The sequence below is a fragment of the Rattus norvegicus genome, chromosome 3 (assembly GCF_021556685.1).
Source record: "Rattus norvegicus strain SHRSP/BbbUtx chromosome 3, alternate assembly SHRSP_T2T, whole genome shotgun sequence".
NCBI classification, from domain to species: domain Eukaryota; kingdom Metazoa; phylum Chordata; class Mammalia; order Rodentia; family Muridae; genus Rattus; species Rattus norvegicus.
The window spans coordinates 13,774,711-13,796,856 of NC_141536.1; the positions used below are offsets into that span (position 1 = coordinate 13,774,711).

The window sequence follows — 22,146 nt, forward strand, 5'->3', positions numbered from 1 at the left end:
GAGAAATGAGTAAACATTTTAAATTTATCAGTAAAAAGCACTAGGTAGCAGGCAGATATGGGTGACTCAGAATCACAAAGGAAGACCAGAATCTCAATTAAAATCTTAAGTCCTTGTTAAGAGGCATGCATTTCACTTCTTTTGTTTTATTTGTTTGGCTTGGTTTTTGAGATGGGGTCTCACTGTGTACACCTGGCTGTCTTGGAACTCATTTTATATAACAGATAGACCTAGAATCCCACAGAAATCCTCCTGCCTTTGTTTCCTGAGTGCTAGGACTAAAGGCAAGTGTTACCACCATGCCTGGTTTACTTTTCTTCTGAGAGAGGATAGCATATGCTGGCCTCCAAATTGCTGTTACCACCAGGCCTGGTTTTCTTTTCTTCTGAGAGGGGATAGCATATGCTGGCCTCCAAATTGCTGTATAACCAAGGATAAACTCATTCCTGATTTTTTTGTCTCTACTTCCTAAGTACCGGGGTTACAGCCATATACTATCATGTCTGCCTTGGTACATCTTTTTGTGATAACACACTTTCTGTGTCTGCCTGGTGAACAGGACGGACCACATGTGTACTTAGTTCCCTTTCCCTTCCTCTTCACAGCGTGCTTTCTTAGAATGTACCAGGGAGCGCCCTACTACATCCTTCTGTCTACCTCTGCACACTTGTCTCATAACAACCAGCTATGCCCTCGGTGGTCTGCACTGTGCATCACAGCTTGTTCAAATAAACCTTTGTTCTATAAATTACTTTTCTCCTCCATTGATCTCTAGGTATGGAACTTGGGTGTTCTGTTGAGCTAAGCAAGTACACTGGAAATTGGACCCATCCTTGGCCTCAGCCCCATCTCATCTCCTGACCACTGGGAGTAAAGTCTCCATGCTAGATCTGGGGAGCTGTGTCCCAAGTAAAAGAGGTGGAGGAGGGAGGGAAAGAGAGAACACTAAGCATATTGTAGGGCAGGACAGTCAGGAGAAATGTTTTATACTGAAAACAAGTTAGTACACTCTGGGGAGTTGCACTTGTGCGCACTCTCTAAGGCGGCTTTTTTTTTTTTTCCAGTGTACATTGGTGTTTTGTATTTATGTCTGTGTAAGGATATCAGATCCCCTGGAAGTAGAGTTACGGATAGCTATGAGCTGCCATGTGGGTGCTGGGAATTAAACTTGGGTCCTCTGGAAGAGCAGCCAGTGCAGCTTCTGAGATGGTTCTTCAGCCTGCTTGGTCCTACAGGAGGCTCAGCTCATCAGACCTGCCTCAGTCCCTCCACAGTCAGTCTTTTTGAGGCAGAGGTGGGAATCAGGCACATGTAGCTTCAGCAGTCACACACATCACACTTCATTGTAGTTGTGTAGGTGTCTGGTTGTGCATGAAGGTCAGAAGATTCTTCTTAACATTTATTTGTGGGTTTCAAAGATCAAATTCAAGTCATTGGGCTTTATAGCAAGTACTTCTTTTACCTACTGAGCCATCTCACTGAACCGTGGTCCTAAACTCTCAAACCTTTCACTTCTGAATGCTGTTACCCACGTGCTCTCCATCGTTGGGAATACATCTTTGACATTCTGTCAATTCTGAAATCCCTACTCTTAACTCCAGTGCCTTTCCTGTCAGGCCTTTGTACATCCTGGAGCTGTCTAGTTTATTAGGGTTCTCGCTTAAGCCCCCAGAAAGGTCCAGATCCTCCTGACCTGGCTGTCAACCTCTGTCTCTGCTCTGCCTAACTAGTCCTCCAGCTCAGCTGGTGCTCTCCTGTCTGTGTTAGGTCGAGAAGCTTCCTTCTAGAAACAGACCTCACCCCTTCTTAGCATTGGGAGATGGATGGGTTGTGGTTAACGATGCCTCTGTGAGATTGTCTCTGAGGGTCATGTCAGGACGTTTCTAAGGGCTGAGACTGTAGCTCAGCAGTAGAGCTAGCCTGAGGCCCTGGCTCAATCCCTAGCACTGCCCCAAAAACAGAAAAGAAGTACTTTTACTTTTAAAAATATCACTCATGAGTAAGTTACATCCTGAGTCCGTTAGAACTAGTTAGTATACACATTGAAACACACAGTGTGAGCCTTCACTGTGCAGCACGTTGCTGCTTAAGAAAGCTGGGCCCCTATGTTTATCATGGGACCAGAGACTTCAGTGGGAAGAAGGTGCTGTGGTGGTGGTCCCAGGCCCCTGCTGCTCACTCGGTTTCTCTGTTGTTTCTTGGATCAGGCTTTAAGGGTGCACTGGGAAAGGGGTGCAGGTTTTTATTCACCCTCGACCCTGCAGTTGAGTTAGTTTCCCCAGGACTCTTAGGCATCCAAATGGTCCAATGTGATGGATGAGGAGTAACAATTGCTATCACAGGATGGGGGTGCAGCTCAGTGGTCATACACTGGCCTAGTGTGCAGGAGAGTCTAGGTTCCATCCTCAGTACCTTCTAAATAATGATCTGAAGGTGCCAGGATCAATAGTAGAGCCCATGTGGATGAGTATGCAGTGTCCTGTGCTGTGCCCTGGAAGACTGCTAATGACGGCATCTCCCTGGTAATGGGAACGCAGGGGTGGCAGGAGCAGTGTCTCATGTTGCTGCTCCTGCTGCTACTGGTGGTGGTCTTTTCTGCTCATGAGCAAGCAGGAGTGACACTGAAACAAACTTGAATTTGCACCTTTTGATGATAGCTTCAAACTCCTGATTCTCTCTTTACCTCCAAAGTGATGGGCTAGCTCACATAATCCTAACTCATTTTCGCTTGTGTTTTTGTTTGAAGATTGCAGACCAGTATATTCCAGTCCAGTCTGAGCAAAACTCCAGGGCATGTAGATTGTAACTCTCACAGCTGCTAGGAGGAAGATTTGGAAGTGGAAGAAAGCACTGTGCCTTTTTAGTTAGGATTCAGAAAACACTCACATGTTCATGGCAGTTGGCAAGCAGTGTATGGGTGTGTGAGGGCATCTTTGGAAGAAGAATGAGAGAGAAACTGAGGGTCAGGACAAGCATGTGCAGGATTCGGTCAGGATCCAAAGAAGGGATTGGGGGCTGGGCACAACCTACACTTCTTGAGTTAGGATTCAGGAAAGAAGGCAGGCTTAGTAATGAGGAGCTATGAAGCAAGTGCCTATTCTGTTTTTGTTGAGAGTGTCACCAAATACACCAGGCAGGCCTGGAACCCTCAATTCTCCTGTCTTCACCTTCCTTCTCTTAGTTCTCAAAAATAAGTAATTGGAGGCCAGGCATGGCGGCACACACCTTTAATACCAACACTAGGGAGACAGGCAGACAGATCTCTGTGAGTTCAAGATCTGCCTGGTTTGCACAGTGAGTTCCAGGGCAGCCAGCTATAGAGAGACCTTCTCTCAAAAATATAAGACAAACAAGCAAACAAAGTAATTGGCAAAATTAGGAACAGATTACTTGCCTAAGACCTTTCAGCTGGGTTCAGCAAAGGAGTGCTCTGTGACCTGGAACTGGAGTTGGCTGTGAGGATCTCAGGAAGCCCGTGTTCCTTTAACCGACTGGGTATCGCTGACCTTAGCTGAGACTGGTTATAAAGTAGTCTCTATAAAGAGCTGCTTATAACCAGAAGAAGCCAAGGGAGGTCACAGGGAGGAATGCTGAGAACCTGAAGAGGAGGACCAGCTCCATGGGTAAAGCCCCTGCTGTGAGAGCAGGAGAACCTGAAGTCTGGTCCCCAGAACCATCCAGCATCCCCAGGAGCACGAAGGCCTATTAGCCTGGAGTATACATCTATACACTCTAGTCGTGACCTCAGGTCATCTTCTGAACCTCCATGGAGAGCCCACTGCTCATAAAGGTGCTCTTGCACACAGTCAGAGCAAAAACTGAGGAGGAAATCGGTTTTAGTTTGCTGAGCATAAGTCCTGCCATTTTTCTTCCTGGTGGGGCTGCACTCTTGAATCTTTCCCAAGCTTGGTGTTGGGGAAGGGCAGATGATTATAAAGATATTGCTTGTTATAAAGTTAGGTTTATTGTCTAGTGATACTTTGATAGCATTTCTCTGCAGAAAGAAAAAACAAGAGTATGCTCGGCACCATACTTTATTATTTTTAAGATTATTGCTGAAACTAGCAGGGTGTTGCTTTCCTCAGAAAGAGCTTGTTATATTGTCAGCTACCTCATGTCTGAGAAGCTGATTTCCCCTCAGCATCCCAGACAGTTTCCAGTGTGTGGTGTTCAGGGTCAGTGAGAATTGCCTGGGTTGCCAGTATGTTGGAATTGAGCTAAGAGAACTCAGAAAGTGAGCTGGCAATGTCCTACTTGCCTCCTTAGTGTGATCCTCTCCCCCAAGAAGGCAGAGGAGACCTGAACAGAACATGTCAGTTGCATGTACAGTACTGCTGGTTTCGTTTTTAGGCACCCAATAAGATAGATGCATGGAACCACACAGGTGTACTTCTGTGTCACACTTGTGTGTGTGGCGGGGGGGGGGGGGGGGGTGGTATTTGGGTATCTCAGCTTCCCTGAGACTGAGCACTTACTTGGTGGAATCTGGTCTTCTCCTTTGGTGCCATGGCCCTTGAAGGCTGTATATCTGGGGAATGGTGTGTGCAGGTTTGGTTCTGGTGTTTGTAAATGTCTCCACATGTCAGGCAGGCAGTCAGAATGCGACCAAGTGCAAGGCCCATGACATGTACCTTGGCAACAAAAAGGAATTTCAGTTGTGAGCACAGACTGTCATTGAATGCTGTTTAAACAGAAGCCCTGGAGTCTCACAGGCTCTTTGTTGCCAAGTTGCCCTTTGCTATGTTCCTTTGGCTTCTCTGTCATACTGAAGATCACCAACCTATGGTGTCTCTGAGCCAGGGACAGAGTCCCTGCAGTCTGCCATGTAGCCCTCACTGAGAACCGTACTCACTTGCAGGTTAAACACCTTGTGTATTCAGTAAACTCTTCACCTTCTAGTAGAGGGATTCCGACATAAACTTTTTTTTTTGTTTGTTTTGTTTTGTTTTTTTGTTTTTTCGGAGCTGAGGACCGAACCCAGGGCCTTGTGCTTCCTAGGCAAGCGCTCTACCACTGAGCTAAATCCCCAACCCCCTGACATAAACTTTTAAGGCAGGGCTCATTATAGCCCAGGCTGCCCTTGGAATCTGTGTATATGTAACTGAGGCTGGCTCAGCCTTTGCGGGCTGGAATCACAGGAGTAGAACAACTGCGTAGCCCCACAAGCCCCTGCCCCTGCTCTTTTCTTTGGCGTGTTGTTTTGTCCCCTGCCTTGATAGTGAACAGTTCCTTGGGCAAAGCCTATGATAGGGATCTCTTTCCCAATCGGGAGAGTGTCCAGGTTTCATGTGAATGGGAATCCAGCACTTGTTCTAAGTCAATTAAAAACACCTCTCTATCCCTGAGGTGAGCAGTGTCTGTGCTTTGGCTGCAGACCATCATCTTGCTATTGATCCAGATGGAATGTGGTTTTCTTCTTTCCTGGATCAGTGAACTCGGTAGTTTACTTTTTGCTGCTTTGTTTCTCTGCATTCTCTCCTTTCAGAGTGTCAGGGTCTGGTTTGCTTTCCTTTGTCTCTTTATAGTCCTCCACTGGACAGGAAGCAGCAGCTCTTAAACCTTCACTTTTTCAGACATTGGTGTGATTGGCACTTTCCCGTTTTCCCCAGAGACATACTTTTGAATGCTCTTTTAGCATCTTGAAAGGTCCATTCAGTTCCTTACTATCTGTTTGGGTTCATGGTCTCCCTTTGTCTGCTGACTATATTTCTTGGACTGCATTTTCCAGAAGAGAAAGAGCACAGAACCATGTCTGCTGGCTGGTAAAGGAGGGGCACATCAATATCTGAGAGAGAGAAACTAGACCAGGGAACCTGACAGAGCCACTCTGGAAATGTGATTACGCGTCTGTCCTAATAGTGAAAGGCTATGCCACTCAACTCTCTGAAATGGGCTAGAGAAGCTGCCGCAGGAGGGCGGAGCCTGGCCTTCCCTGGGTGGGATGAGGGATGGCAGAACAGGGACATGTGTGCATCTTCTTAGCAACTACAGCTGCTTTGGAGCAGTCCTCAACAGTGCTTCCACGGAGCTAAATCTGCTCATTTGGTTTTAAAAGAGCAGGAAGGACCCAAGTTTCTGCATTGGGTTCGGATGCCAAGCAGGAGAGAGAGGGCAAGATTTAGACAGACAGGCTTCCCTTGTAGGGCTCTCAGCATGTGGACATACAGATCAATTTCTTATCCTTCGTTCAGCTGGACACTGGGTTAGAGACTGTCGGGCAAGATGTCCCCTCCTGTTTCATATCACATAACGCATTCATTTCAGCCACTGAGCCTAAATTACTGTTTGCTTTCTTTTGCCTCCCTCCCACCCCCTGAACAGTAAGAGTGCGGGGAAGGATGGAGTTAGCTTATCCGTGCTAATGCTTTGATTTTTCTTTCTCTTTTTCTTTGCCACAGTAGGTAACCAGTTAGGGGCCTTGGTACATCAAAGGTAAGCAGTGGGTTATGTTTTATTATTTATTGATCATTTCTAATTGTTTATTGATCCACCATCTGCACTGGAGTGTTAGCAAGTCAGAGGTTGGAAGTGTGGGAAGCCAAGGGCTAGATTTTCTTAAGACCCATGGTTTCTGCCAGCTCTCTCCAGAACAGTGTAGCCAGAGGAACAGACTGATCCCAGGCACTAAACCAGCCCCTGTTGAGCCTCCAGAGACTTTCACAATGGAGGAGTTGCTCTCTTCTACTGTAGATTAAATTTGAAAGGAGGGACTGCATTGTCCTGCTGGTTCTGTGAATCTCACAGTGCCTCAGCTCTTCAGCTCTTCACAGGAGAAGAATGCGGTTCTTGGGTGAACAGTGTCTAGGGCTTGGGAAAGCAGGGTGTGCCTGGGGTTGAGGATTTGTTGGGAGAATCTTGGCTACGAGCCTAGTTTCTTCTCAGCCTCTCTTTTCCCCCATAACCTTCCATTAAGTTGAGGATTTAGATACAAAGACCCTAGACTTTAAAAGGGCCCATCTGTAAGATAAGAGTATCTGGTCATAGCATCACCCATGCGAAGAGGGAAAGGGACTGTGGTGCTTCTTTCTGCAGACTCTTAACTGTCAGTTAGTGTCCTTAATCTGCACTGCAAGTGACACAGCTCTGCCCTCCCTGTTATACACAAAATGTTGTGGGTCTGTTAACATCACCAACAGTTAAGAGGAAGGTTTAGCCTGATTTTCTTGTTTCATTGTTTCATTTGTTTAATGAGTTAAAATCACTTAGGTGAGGTTGTCAGTATGAAATGCTGATAAACATTTCCTGTTAGGCTGTAATTAGCATGTTACTTTTCCAGGGTGCTTCTTAGTGCCTTAGACCAGTCTGTGCCTTGCCTTCAGAATAGAGCTTTTGGGCTGGGTGTGGTGTCATTTGACTTTGTCTTTGCACTTGTGTGAGTCCAAGGCTAGCCTGGTCTGCGTAGGAAGGAAGCCCCTGGCCAGCCAGAGGTACATAGTGGAGGGTTGGAGGTGAGCTAGAGATTACGGTTGATAGCCAGTGTCACTTATGAGTGCCCAGCCCTGCGGTGGTGGTTATTGTTGTTTAGGGGTCTCGGGGCTGGTTTTGTTGTCACTGCTGAGGATGAGCTTAGGACTGTCAGCAAGCATGCTACATGGTATGTAGTCGGTCACCCTACCTGGGGCTGACAAGTCCTGACATCACCCAGCTCTCGGCCTCCTGCACAGAATGCTGAGCCCCTGACGGCTGTGCTGAAGCACATCCTGGCAGGACTGGCCTCTGCCAGAGGTTACTGGCCTTCAGGGCTGGCAGGTGCCAGGTATGGGCTCTGTTAGAATTGGGTGAATGCTTGTATTGCTCCAGATGGGGAGAGGAGTGGGGAAAGGTCCCTGTGCGCAGGCTGAGGACAGCTCCTGTCCTGGCGGCAGAGCTATTTATGCCGCTGCATTTCTTGTGAGTGCTGCAGTCCCTGACATGGACTGTATTCCATCCTTCCCGTGGTGGGGAAGGATCCAGCCGTGTGACAGAGACTTAAAAATGTGTGCCTTTTTAAAAGTTCATTCTTTCTTTTTCTTTTCTTTTTTTTTAAAACTACTTGTATTTAGCACCCCCTAAGGTAAATGTTTAGATTTAATTGCTTTCCGTGGTGCTGGGCAATTGGATATTGTCCACAATACACTGCATGCTACATTTCAAAGTTTGTTTGAGAGAGCTGATGGAGTCTTTTTTGTCTTTTGAAGGCACCTGATGGACAGGGTAGTATTTAGCAAAGTCTCTCAAAGCACGAGGGGGGCGATTGTGCTGTCCTGGCCAACACTGATTAGTCTCTGTGGGGTGCTGGTCTTCTTGGACACATAGTACCTTAAAAGACATAGATATATTGGAGGGAGGCCAGGAAACAGAGATCAGGAAATCAAAAATGTTGACTCTATTTTTAGCTAGAGCTCATACCTTAACAAATGGCTTGAAGCCCTTTCTGTACCCCAGCAGATCTTTAACTGTCCCGGGCTTGTTGCCCCATCCCTTAGCCTCTGCCATTAGCACAGCCATCTGTAGAACAGGCAGCTAGGGAAGACGTTGTCTTCTTTGGCCAGGGATGGGAGGCTTTGGGATTCCCAAAGAATGCTTGACCAGAGACATTCTCAAGATGACATTCTCTGGGTGCTTGGGAAGGCCAGATGAGCATGATTGGTTTAAGCTTTCATCTTGGTGATCTAAGGTGACTGCAGCAGTTTGAACTCTTTGTCTTTTTCTAAAAACTTTCTTTGTTTTTAGGGCAGTAATAACAGAAGAATTCAAGGTGCCTGATAAAATGGTTGGATTTAGTAAGTATCTGAATTGCTTTGTGCTTAACTCTTGTCTGTTCTGTTTACCTTTTAATTCTTGTCTGTTCTATTCTCTTATGAGCGTGTCACCTGTGGTAGCATGCTGGGGCAGTGCTGCAGGCATTGCAGTAGCTGCGTCTGAACGGCAGGGCATCTGGCCACCCTAGCTATTCTTGACGCAGCTGAAGTAGTTACCTGCTGTGTGTCCCATGCAGCTTCTGTTGCTGTGGTGTCTGTGGGCTGACACGGGCTCCCCAGAGGACGGCTTAGAGTGAGCTGTGAGCGAGAGTGAATGTTTGCTGAGTTAGTTAAGCTAGAGTGTGGAAAGGAGGAGGCATGGTCTGACCCTGCTCATTTCATTGCAGTTATTGGCAGGGGAGGTGAGCAGATTTCACGAATTCAAGCAGAATCTGGGTGCAAAATCCAGATTGCCTCAGGTAAGGCTACTTTTCTCATACTTGGTTTAGTAGAAATCAGTGTTATGTAGCATTTTCCACAATCTGTATCTTTGCTTTTGGTTAGAAGCTAGGGTAAGTATGTGTGGTTGCTGTCTGTTTGCACTTCTGGAGTTGGACCCCACCTGAGCACCAAAGCAAAAGCCAGCCTGGAGTCGAGGTTCACACACCTGCCTTCTAGGGCAGCACTCAACTCTGTGGCCAGTGTGGCCTCTTCCTAACACCTGCCGGCTGGGCTGAGACCTATGTTTTCTGCACCAGAATGTGATGCCAGGCGTAGTGGGGCCTGCACACAGCTTCCCTGTACAAGACCTTCCTTCCACTTTGTGGGTAGGACAGCAGGGCTCCTGGCTGAGCAGAGTCAGATACCTTTCTGGACTCAGACATTCTTTGAGTTTTGACCATTTGACGTTGAAAGATACTGAGTGAAGAAGAGTTTATTTTGGTCGTAGTTTTATCATGCCATCTGCGTGTGTCCTCTTTCCATTTGGGAAGAAGGGTCTGGGGACATTCCTGTCACTTACACGGTACTCACTTCAGTGTCTTGGAAGCAGTAATGGCTACTAGATACTTGTCTTGAGGATTTGTTTGTTTGTTTTTACAGTGCCAGGGACTGAAAACAGCCTCACACACATAGGCTAGCCAAACACTAGTTCCTCTTTCAGTGGTTCAAGAAAGGAGTTTTTAGGGTGTTGGAGACAAAGAGTTTTTCTCTCATGTCAAATGGCCCAGGGACCAGTAGCATGTCTCTGCTGCCGATTTCTTGGGCTATGGATACAATACATGCTGTAATCCCGACGTGTTTATGAAGTCCTTAACAGTACACCTCAGCAGTCTGCAGGCTGGTGACTATGGAGCTGCCCTGCACAGAGTGAGGAAACATGATGGAGTGACTGGGATGCTAAGGAGCCTCTGGGCAGTCAGAGTGAGTGGGTCTTGGTAATTAGGACCAACTCACAGAGCTCTGCTGTGTCCTCCTGGCTCCCTTGTGGGACTCAGTCTTTATGTTGAGAACTAAAGTTCTGTCCCCCAGCAAAGCAAACTGGTCTTTTTGGGAGACTGTGCTTCTGTGGGGGTGGTGTAGGAACCAGCCCCAGAGAGACAGTCTACACACAGAGGCGAAGGCACACGGCTGCCTGATGCCCACCAACACACCTCATCTTCTTGATTCTTCTTATAGAGAGTTCTGGGATTCCAGAGAGGCCCTGTGTACTTACCGGAACCCCAGAAAGTATTGAGTAAGTTTGTTTTATTTACTTTTTCCTTTCACTTCTTCTTCCTCCTTCCCCAAGTGAGGAGAAATGGAAGGGCAAAACTGTTGCTGCAGACTGTCGATCTGTGCTGAATCCACCCACAGCACACCTCCAGTAGGAGAAAGGCCTGGGAGGTCACCACACCAGGAGAGCTCTTCTGTTACCTCAAACACACAAGCCTAGAATGCCTCCTAGCTGTCATGACCTCTCCATAAACCAGGGGCTGAGCAGTGGACACTCATCCCGGCTAAGCACGCTAATCAGCAACCTCCTTGTTAACACCTCCCATACCTAAACAGGCCTGGGTCAGAGGACTTGATCACTTTGTAAGCTTCAGAAAACTGGGCCGATTGATCTGCTTGCCCTTCTGATATTTATGAACCAAGTGAATCCACTCACCTTGGCCTTTGCTCCACTCACAGAGCCCTGTGAACCAGCCAGCAGGTGCCTTGGCTTCGGAGGCCATTGGCAAGAGCCCAGATAATTTGTCTTGGTTTCCTGTCCTGATACATGCTTGCTCAGAGCCCTATACCAAACACAACGCTCATAAACCCAAGCACCCCCTGGGGAGGAGGACTGTACAGGCTGTCCCGTTTTAGTCTGTACAGTAGTGTTTTGCTAGAGGACCGGGGAGCTGAGATTATGTCTAGCTCAATAGGTAGGGTGGTTTTATTGTTTCCATTTCTCAGGGAGCCTAGATGAGTTTAAATTCTCTTGTTCTGTTGTAACATTGCAAGCGATGAACCAGAATAAATACTACTGGCAGGTGTGCATTATAGGGCAAGCTGGACGGTGGTGCTGGAGTCGAGGCATTTTCCAGCGCAGGTTAATCTAGTACACGGGCAAAATACTAAACAGCTGCTGCGGCGCCAGCCGTAAGATGATTCTGCACATAGAGGCTCAACCCTGCAAAAGACGGCTCGTCCTGCTGCTCCTCTAAATGTCCTCACTTTGTGTCTACCCAAGGAGCTCCAGCTTGAGAATTAAGCTTTAGGAGGATTCTCTCAGTCCAGCACAGTCAGTCTGTCTGGTTGATGGTCTGTCTGGTTGATGAAACTGTCTCTATCAGAAGAAGACCAACAACAAAAAAGCTGTGATGATTTAAAGAATAAATTCTGCAAATAACAGCCAGGGAAGATTCTGGTGCAGAAAAGGAAACTGGCCCAACGTGTGCCATTGTAGGCTGGGTGGTTCTGTTGCCACATTGCAGAAATGAAGACAGATAGCAGGGCTATGCAGCGCAAAGTCCCAACTGGGCTGCACCATTCAGGTGCTCCCCGGAATGCAGCAGCAGCAGCAGCAGCAGCAGCAGCAGCAGCAGCAGCAGCAGCAGCAGCAGCAGCAGCAGCAGCAGCAGGACACTGCCCCTCCTGTCCTGAACCACACTGGAGATATGGGCTTAGCTGCAAGTCCTAAAGCAGTGTTGCTGGCAACAGGGAGACATTGGAGTTGAAGCTGAAGTGTGGCTACTAACCCTTGCTTTCTCCATCTCTCATTGCTCCTTCTCTCCCCCACCCTCGCTAACAAGTGTGCTGAGTGTCTCCCCGTGAGGGTTGTGCTGGATTGGGGAGCAGAGGTGGCAGAGGACAAAACAATTGCTGACATTGCAAGTAGGAGGCAGGGCGCGGTGAAGATGCAGGTGCACGGGGCAGACGTGAGGGGTGGAGTCTGACAGTGGCCTGCTTCTGGGACTCCACATGGAACTAGTGCTGTGCTCTGCTGTGTGTTGCTTTTGAATTGCAGTTCCGTAGCATGGAGAATGGTTCAGACCTCCCAGGTTATGAGGCAGGAGCTGGAGCTGGATGGAGGGCTGCCTGACTCCTTTGTGTTTTCCCTGGCACCATCTCCTCTCCCAAAATGTCCTAAATATCCGTTTAATGCTGGGTCTCTTGTGATTTTTCTCCCTCCCAAAGACAAGCCAAACGGCTCCTGGGGCAGATTGTGGACCGATGTCGGAATGGGCCTGGCTTTCACAACGATATAGATGGCAACAGCACAATCCAGGAGCTTCTTATCCCTGCATCTAAAGTGGGGCTGGTCATCGGCAAAGGAGGGGAAACAATCAAGCAGTTGCAGGTGTGTGGTGCTGAGCTGGGCTGCCCTTGCACACTCTAGAGCCATGGCTCCCTTACAGACCTCTCCTCACGTGGGACAGGATTCCTTCCTTTGATTCTAAGTGTCTAGGACAGGAGAGACACCATGGGACAGCCTAGAGTCTAGCACTCTTGAAGTCTGCTTCTTGTTAATACTGATTCTGTGCTCTTAAATATGCTCGTTTAAGCAGACTAGGGACACATACCTGGAATTTCACCCTGGGCTAAGGGCAGGAGGATCAGGAGTTCAGGATCAGCCTAGCTACATAATGAGTTTGAGGACATCCTTGGCTACATGAGACCTGGCTTAGGCGAGAAGGGGGTTCATTAATAGCTACGTATAATGGCACAGCACTTAGAAGAAGGCTAAGGTGGGAAGATCGTATGTTAGAGGCTAGCCTAGACTATACATACGTACATACATACGTACATACATATATACATACATACGTATATATGTATATATGTATATATCAAGATGCTATCTTAAAAATCTATGCTAACAACTTCAGAAACTTAGCTTGGCACATGCCTTTGTCCTCAACATCCCAGCAGCACTTAGGAGGCAGAAACAGGTGGCTCTATGTGAGTTCCAAGCTAACCTGGGCTACATTGAAAGACCTCAAGGTAAAAAAGCCTCGAGCACTGATTACTTTTCAGGGACTCTGTCCAGTCCTTGTCTATAGAAAAGGAAAGGGATGGCCTCACTGTAGTCTGAGTTCAGGGCCACCCTGGTCCACAAAGCTAGTAGTTCCAGGATAGCCAGGATCACATAGATAACCCTGCCTGGAAAAAAACAAAACAAAAAAGACAGAATATTTGAGATTGACCATCACCAGCTAAGGCAGTATATATGTTCACAGACAGACAGACAGCAGCCACACTGACCCAAGAATGGCTAGTAATGCTCCTCGAGCTCCATTCTGCTGAATCTAAGCAGACGTCAGAACTGTGGGGCTCCACAGGTGATGGCCAGCCTGTGCCTCATACCCCAGGCCTCAGATTGTAGAAGGCCCTCCTACAACCTAGAGTTGATTGTGAAAGCTTAGGATTTGATGTCGCAGAAGCCACATTTCAGTCGATTAGCCCTGAGCCCCTGGGTCGTTTGAGAACCCATCTCACCTATATGGGGTGTGGTGCAACACTTGATTACATGGTAGACACAGGTTGTCATTGCCAAACAACAGTCAGAACCCATGTCAGTGTGTAGCCCTCCGTAGGAACAGTGCCCTGGTGTTTAGATGCTCCATACAGAATAAAGAGGATGAGCACATTGGGCTTTTGTCCTGTGTGTGTCTGTCCCAGAAGCCAGCCCAGGTCCAGATGAGGATGTACCTTGTGGGAGGTGACACATACACTTAGGATAAGCTGGCCCAGTCTGCTTGTTGAGACATCGCACATTTCTTTCCCCCCATGACATTGAGAGCTGTGTGGTCGCATGTTCCCCAACAGGAGCGGACAGGTGTGAAAATGGTCATGATCCAGGATGGCCCGCTACCCACAGGAGCAGACAAGCCTCTCCGCATCACTGGAGATCCATTTAAAGTACAGGTAGGAGGGGACTCATGGGTCAGCTCTGTCTAACCTGCCGAAATGCTGCGACCCTTTAGTACAGTTCCTCTTGCTGTGGTGACCCCAACCATAGAATTATCCTTGTTACTACTTTATAAACGTAATTTTGCTACTGTTCTGAATCATACTGTAAATATCTGTGTTTTCCAATGGTCTTAGGCATCCCCTGTGAGAGGGTCATTCCTCCTTGGAAAGGGGTATTGTGACCCACATGTTGAGAAATGCTGGTCTGACCCAAGTGATTGTCAACACTGGGTGGTACTTCTTTGAGGAAATACAATGGAGATGTAGTGTCTAGCTGTGCCGAGTGCCAAAGCCACTGGCTGAATGTGGCCACAGTAGAATAGACCACTGCTTGGGGCAGTACATGCACTGGCTTTCACATTGCACAGGATCCTGGGTAACCTAAATGAGGTATACTGTTAGCCTTGCTGGCTATGGCCAGCTTAAACCCAAGCTAGGAGGAGTTGCAGATAAAAACAAAGGCCAGAGCCTAGGCATGGGTTTCTTATCAGTGCAGTTTTTTGAATTGAGAGAGCAGAGATCAGCCTGTGGCTACTAGTTCCTTGTGCTGGTCCAAAAATGCAAGTGTCTGTGGGTATATGTTATCAGTGACATTGCAGTGTTCCGTCATCTGCAGCTTCATGCATCTTTAAGAGCATTGGAATTTGGGTGATGGTGGTGCATACCTTTAATCCCAGCACTCAGGAGACAACGACAGGCAAATCTCTCAGTTCCAGGGCCACCAGTGCTACACAGAGAAAGAAACCTTGTCTTAAAAACAAAAGCAACAAAAAAAAAAAAAAACAAAACAAAAGCAACAACTAAAAAAAGCCCTGGACTTTGACCCAGTGAAGTTGGCCTCTGGCTCTCACTGATGATGCCTAAGAGCGGTGCTGCTAAGGGCTGAGCGAGCAGGGCCGCTCTAGACCCTTTCCCTTCAGGCCACCTGCTCCCAGAGCTACCAGCCATTCTTTTTGTTTTGTTTTGTTTTGTTTTTGTTTTGTTTTGTTTCTTTTTTTCGGAGCTGGGGACCGAACCCAGGGCCTTGCACTTCCTAGGCAAGCGCTCTACCACTGAGCTAAATCCCCAACCCCGCTACCAGCCATTCTTAAAATAAATAAAATTACTGGGTTGGAAAGGTACCTTAGTGGATAAACTGACTGCCTAGCAAGCAAGCATGGGGAATTGAGTTCAGTCCTGAAAACACAAGTTTAAAGAAAAACAGAAGCTGGGTATGGACAACTCACTTACTAACCTCAGCTCTGGGGGAGGAGACATAGGGAGATCTCCAGAGCCCTCTGGTCAGGCAGCCTAGCCTAGCCTTCTCGTAAACCTCTAGGCTAGTGAGAGGCTTTCTGAAAAACAAGGTGTACAGGGGCTGGAGAGATGGCTCAGCAGTTAAGAGCACAGACTGCTCTTCCAGAGGTCCTGAGTTCAATTCCCAGCAACCACATGGTGGTCCACAACCATCTGTAAAGAGATCTGATGCCCTCTTCTGGTATGTCTTAAAAACAAAACAAACAAACAAAAAAAGCTATACAGCTTCTCAGGCCTCCATGTCCACAGTCAGATTGCATCTTGATTTTTGCTCATCAGTCAAAATTTCAGATGTGAGCCAGTATATAAGTTTTTTTCTGTGGCTTTGTGTGTGGTGTGAGCATTCTACAAACACCTATGTCCCAGCCTCTTCGAAAGTGTCTCTCAGGAAAACGCCCATATTCTACTGACCTCTCTTCATAAATTTGAAGGAAATAGTTGATTTTTTAAGGTCTTCAATTCCTTCCTTTTGTTTGATTGAAGTGCTAGGCATTAAATCTAAGGTCCTGGACAGGGTGAACAAGCACGAAGCCCATTATTTTATTCAAAACAGTATAAACAGCCAAGATCTAAGATTCCTAAGGGCTGGAGCTGTGTCTGTGGTGTCCTCCCTGTCTTCCCACTTGAAGGGAGCCTCCACCAGAAACTCTTGAGGCTGCTGGGAAGATTTTCTACTACACTTTAGCTGGGACTTAGCTTCAAGTAAAGTGAGTAGGCTCTTAGCAGTTTAAACCTTAGCATCAGTCAGATGAAGACCATGCCTCTAAGAGCCCTCATCCTTGCCAGCAACTGAATGCCTCCAAGGTCTTGGGTCCCATTGATCATGATCCTGGTATTTCATGCTGCTGTTTTTTCAGGATTTCCCCGATTTGTGCTTTTTGTTTTTCTTTTTACAGCAAGCAAAAGAAATGGTCTTAGAAATCATCCGAGAGAAAGACCAGGCTGACTTCCGGGGCGTGCGCAGTGACTTCACCTCCCGAGCGGGAGGAGGTAGTATAGAGGTAAGCTGCACTCACAGGTCAGTGGGCAAACAAGGCTGAGTTCGAGCCAGCCTGCTTGACATAACAAGCCCCAAGCCACTTAGGGCTACACAGTGGTGTGACCCTGTCTCAGAAACAAAAAGAGTGGCACTAAAGTCACTGGTCACACTTCTCTCCGCTCCTTAGCTTTTAAGACACACACTGTTGAGGGATATGAAGAGGGACCAAGCACGGAGAGCCAGCTGCATCACAGGGCGGGTCACACCTCTGCTCTTGGGTTTGCTTTAAAGGTTTACTTGATGTCCAGGTTGGGGTCCAAACCCAAGTTTTCTTAGTGATCAGTTATTGTGATTGTATCAAATCTAGAATCTTGTCTTATTGATGAGATGAAATGGTATCAAAATCTATCTGCAATTCTCATTTATGCCACAGCGCACAAACACCGCACCTGGTGCAGTGAGCCCGATTCACATTGGTCACCCTGATGAGGCAGTGCTGTGCGGGGAGCACAGTGTAACTGCTGAGTGGTACGGTTTCCGTGGTGACCGTAGGTACTGAGGCTAGTTAGTGCTGCTGGCTGCTCCTCAGACATGACAGTGGCAGATGCCAAGGCATGTGCCTTTTACCACAGTTTACAGGTAGAGAATAAAAGACTGGAGAAGACCACAGGATAGCCAGTGTAAGATATTTGTACGCATTTCACAGAACTTGGGAGATAAAAATCATTTTGAATCTATTCTCTGTGGGAGAAAACCTTTGTTAGTATAACCTTTTTTAGTTTAATTTTATACTTTCTTCCTATAGTTAAGAGTAATATAATTATCAGTCACAGAATTACTCTAAAGGGAAACCGGCCTTACTATTTTAATTATGGAATTACACTAATAAAAATGAAGTTACTTATTTTTAAATCTTTCCTTTTAAAAGAAAAGGCCAAGGACTCAGCAGTAGGAGCACTGGCTGCTCTTGCCAGAAGAACTGGGTTCAGATCCCAGCACCCACACAGCAGCTCACAGCCACCTGTGAGTCCGGCTTTGGGATCCGCTGTTTCTGTAGGCACCTGTGCTCGTGTGCCACCGACACACAGTTAAGATGTTTTAGGTCTGTACAAAGCCACTGTGCAGGAGCTCTGATGGCTCATGTCTCTGTCCAGGTGTCTGTGCCTAGGTTTGTTGTTGGGATTGTCATAGGAAGAAACGGAGAAATGATTAAGAAGATCCAGAATGATGCTGGTGTGAGGATCCAGTTCAAACCAGGTTGGTGTAGACCTAGACTGGGCTGTGTTAACCATGTGTGCATTTTCTCCTTCTCTTTAGCAATCTCTGTTTGCTCCCCTGGTCATTCAGTTTGTAATTTTGCTAAGATTTCTTTACAAAATACCCCATTTAGACTTTTCTTTTATCAGGCAATTTTCTATCACAAAGAAAGGCAAACATCTTTCATGGAAGGCAAAGATGGCTGTTGCTTCATTGGCCTTGAACTCAGTGTTGTCCTCGTCAGCCCTCGTGCTGGGTCATCTGTACATGACAGTGGTTGGGCATTATCCTGAAGCATGTGAAAAACACTCAGTCACAGTCCTCATCACACTGAGAGCTTAGACTGAAACTCTCTTTGCTCCTTTGATCTTGGACTTGTCTTTACCCTGTCTCATCTGATTCCACAGACGACGGGATTAGTCCAGAAAGAGCAGCACAGGTCATGGGCCCTCCAGATCGGTGTCAGCATGCAGCACGCATCATCAATGAGCTCATCCTCACGGCACAGGTGGGTCTGGCACTCTGTGTCTAAGAGCCCACCTAGAAGCAGACAGTGCACCATAGGCAGGCCGCCCGGCAGAACAGCGGTGCCCTAACTGCTCAGGCCCCTCATTAGAGCCCAGGGGCTTCTCTATCTGCCTTTTCCTGCCTACTGCTTTTCCTTGCTGGTTTGTTACCCCTGCACTTATCACACAGAATCTGGGTTTTCACTACACACTTATCTCCTGTGTGTGCAGTCTGTGGGTATGTGTGGTGGTGCATACGGCATGCATGTGCCAATCAGTTCTCTAGAGACTCCGTCATGTGCCTCCTTTTTTTTTTTTTTTAAAGATTTATTTATTTATTTTATATGAACACACTGTCGCTGTCTTCAGACACACCAGAAGAGGGCATCGGATCCCATTACAGATGGTTGTGAGCCACCATGTGGTTGCTGGGAATTGAACTCAGGACCTCTGGAAGAGCAGTCAGTGCTCTTAACTGCTGAGCCATCTCTCCAGCCCCGTCATGTGCCTCTTGAGGATCAAACTCAGTTGTTAGGTTTGGTGGCACGCACCCTTGCCCACTGAGCCATGTCACACAGCCTGGGTTTTCTTTACAGAGACAGCTGTGTCCAGTCCGTGGGCCCTGGGCTATATGCATGCCAACTATAATCATAGCCCAATACAAAATTACAAGCTTAATGCACATTTTTAAATTAGTTTCTATTTAACTTTTTGTTTTTGTTTGGATAATTATATTTGCTTTGTTGTGTATGTTTGTCTGCATGTATGTGCACAACGTGTGTCATACTCATAGAGGCCATAAGAGTATTGAATCCCCTGCAACTGGAGTTACAGGTTGTTGTGAGATGCCTGATATGCGTGCTGAGAGCTGAAATGGGTCCTCTGCAAGTGCTCTTAACTACTGGACATCTCTCTATTCCCAGCTCTGTGGGTCTGAAGCATGAGCTTTGTAGATAATGGTATCACAGTGTAAAAGTTGCACGTGCCTGACAGGACAGATGCCAAGCAGAGCGCCCACTACCAACAGTCGGGTGTATTTGATATAAAACCAGTGGAATGGAGTCCGGGAAGCACAGCAAAACCTAATCTGTTCCAGTGACACCATGTCTTCGTACACTTGGGTCTTGTTGTTGATGTTTTGGGAGCATTTTGGTACAGAGCCTGGCTCTGTAGTATAGGCTGGCCTTAAACTTAGGTGATCTTCCTGCCTCAGCCTCCTAAGTGCTGGGATTGAGAGGGGTGCCTCTAGTCCAAGCTTGCCTTTAGAAGGCGAGTCTGTGGCATCCTTAGCATCTGTTAACATGTAAACAGTGGCAGATTAGCATGTCCTCCAGGTGTGTAGGAGTGAGCACATGCCAGAGACTTGAGCCAAAGGACTGGGTATCGTGTTGGAGATTGTATTACCTGTTTATCCATTAGCCCATGACCTCTCACAAATTCTGAGGTGCTAACAGGGTTTCTGCCTATCTTGGCGGCAGCAGAGCAGGCAGAGTGTCGGCTCCCACTAACAGTCTCAGTTGTAAATATGCACCTCCTTTCCAGTCCCTGACCACCTAGGTGGGAGCACACAGGTTGGGGCTCGGTTTTTAACAAGAGTCCAGGTGGATTTTTAGGGTTGGACATCGTTAATACCTTTTCTGTGTAAGTTTGGAAGCTGAAGAACCATCTGTCCCTCATATTCAGAGTCTCTGCTGCTCATGCCAGTGTCTGACCAGAAACCCTCCGAGAACCTTGTTCACCTGTCAGACTTCCCAACCAGTTAGCTTAGCAGTGTGCTGACTTAGCTTTTAGGTGAATGTGCAGTTGTCCGTGGTCAGCAGGGCCTTCTTCACTGTGCCAGAGCTGCTCCAGACTCCAGGCTGGCCAAGCACCGAAGCGGGTGAGGCCCACTGCCTGTGAGTGGAATAGAAGGACCCTCCATTGGGATGACTCTCCTGTGTCCTAGACACGCCCTGTCTAGCCTTTCTAGGTCCTTCTGCCCCTCGGTCTTAGAGACAGGCTGGCTTCTGAACAGTTCTGCCGCAGCCCACCCCTCCTAAGAATTCACTCTTGAGGCTCTTTCTATGCCTTCTCGGTGATAAAACCGATTTTTTTAATACGTATTTTTTATTGTGTTTGTACTTACCATTGTATGTACATGTTCGCATGCAATGGCCTGTGTGTGGAAGTCCAAGGACAGCTTGCAGGATTTGGATCTCTCCTTCCACTGGGTGAGTGAATCTCAGGGATCAAAATCAGGACAGCAGTCTTAACCCACCAAGCCATCTCACCAACCCCAAAACTTTTTTTTCTAATCCTGTTATCCCTTCTGCTGACCTCAGAGCAAGATGTCGAAGCTTACAGTGCTATTACTGGACTGTCCTCTGTAGTGAGTAGCCTTGTGGGGGAGTTAAGGTCACACTGCCATCCTGACACTTTCAGATGCTGGTAACTCTTGAGCATCCATTTTCTGCTCCAAGAGGCCAACAAGAGTTAGCCTCAGCTCCAAGTAAAGCCTAATCGTGAGGGCCCTTTAATGAGAGTGCAGGTCCCAGACTTTAGCCCAGAGCTTTTGGCTTGCTGTTACAGGCAGGAATGTAGATGTCGTGTGGATGCTCATTGTGTCTCTTTATAACAAAGTGTTGTTGATTGTATTCTGAACTTGAGCTCCCGTGGCTGAAGCGTTGGGGTCAGATGTGTAGAGTTGGGTATATCCTGTCATTTCACCTTCTCACCAGGATCTCATGGCAAAAGTCCTCACTCTCACCTTTTCCTTTACCAGGAAAGAGAGATCCTTGGAGGCCTCACGGGAACAAGAGGAAGAGGCCGAGGCCGTGGCGATTGGAGTGTGGGCACTCCTGGTGGCATCCAGGAAATTACATACACAGTGCCAGCTGATAAATGCGGCCTCGTGATAGGCAAAGGTAAGAGGCAGCTTTTCTGTCCCCTGCAGCTGCTCAGGGGAGGAAAGCCATCCTTCTGGCCTATATTCAAGGCATCTCTGGGGTCCCTGTCTTGGCTTGTCAGAATGGAGGCAAAGCAAGTGTTTGAGTTGTGGACGGGAAATTAGACCCACCACCCAGACCGTTGGAGAGAAGGTGTGAGCTCCTGGTGCTTGCTGTGCACTGGGATGAACTTGGTCCTGGATAAGTCATCAGCATGCCTCATGTTCACGCCTGCTGCAGAGTGCTTTCTACATGAGACATCCTTTCCCTCACTGGACTTGGACTCCGAGTCTTCTTGAGCAGCATGGGAGCCTTGGAGCAATGCTTACAGCCTGTGGAGGGGAAGAGATTGGCTTGTTAGTTGCTCTTAGACATTTGGGGGCAGTTTGGAACATTGGTAAAAAGCCTCATTCCTGCCTGCACTGTGCCTTCCTTCCTGACAGCCAGCAGGCCGTTGGACCACCTTGTCTTGGCTACCCTCCCTGGGAGCACTGAGCTGAACTTTGCTGCCAGCAGGACTTCTGTTTGACATTGGCTTTTGTGTTTTCCTTCAGTGTTCATTTGACAGCATAGGAAGATGTCCTTTCCCCAGAGTCATGAGCAGGGAATATGTCTTGGGTTGTTTTTGCCAGCAGATCTCAGGCCCTGCCTATGTGTCCTTGGGAGCTGGAGTGGGTGTTGCCAGCACTGATCCCCAGAACTTGTAGTTACCCCTACCTGGGGGAGCATCTGTCCTTTTTTAAGATACTATTCTCTTATATCCATGTCTTTCAGATTACTGGATGGTAGGAGTAGTGAAGGGTTTTGGGTTCAGTTTGAGACCAGTTACCCAGACTGCCTCTACCTTGTGACCCTCTTGCTTCAGTCTCTAGGTCAGTGGTTGTAAACCTTCCTAACACTGCATATCCTTTAATACATACAGTCCATCATGTTCTGATGATTCCCCAACCATAAAATTATTTCTTTGCTACTTCATGATTGTAATTTTACCACTGTTAAGACTTACGTTTATAGCTGGTATACAG

At 47.4% G+C, this 22,146-nt stretch overlaps 1 protein-coding gene across 26 annotated transcripts in view; it reads left to right on the forward strand.

The window, feature by feature from the left end:
- The window catches only part of Fubp3 (far upstream element binding protein 3), a 49,024-nt gene that overhangs the window by 17,803 nt on the left and 9,075 nt on the right, over positions 1-22,146 (forward strand). For 17 of the 26 annotated variants that reach the window (XR_015683143.1, XR_015683144.1, XR_015683139.1 and 14 more), the window contains 10 exon segments: positions 6,399-6,432; positions 8,713-8,762; positions 9,128-9,199; positions 10,398-10,455; positions 12,384-12,546; positions 14,016-14,114; positions 16,352-16,456; positions 17,589-17,691; positions 18,099-18,199; positions 20,959-21,100. Coding sequence is in view for 18 of the 26 variants with exons in the window: in NM_001434295.1 (NP_001421224.1) it covers positions 6,399-6,432; positions 8,713-8,762; positions 9,128-9,199; positions 10,398-10,455; positions 12,384-12,546; positions 14,016-14,114; positions 16,352-16,456; positions 17,589-17,691; positions 18,099-18,199; positions 20,959-21,100 (927 nt within the window). In the remaining 8 variants the exon portion in view is untranslated. 26 annotated transcript variants of the gene reach the window in all.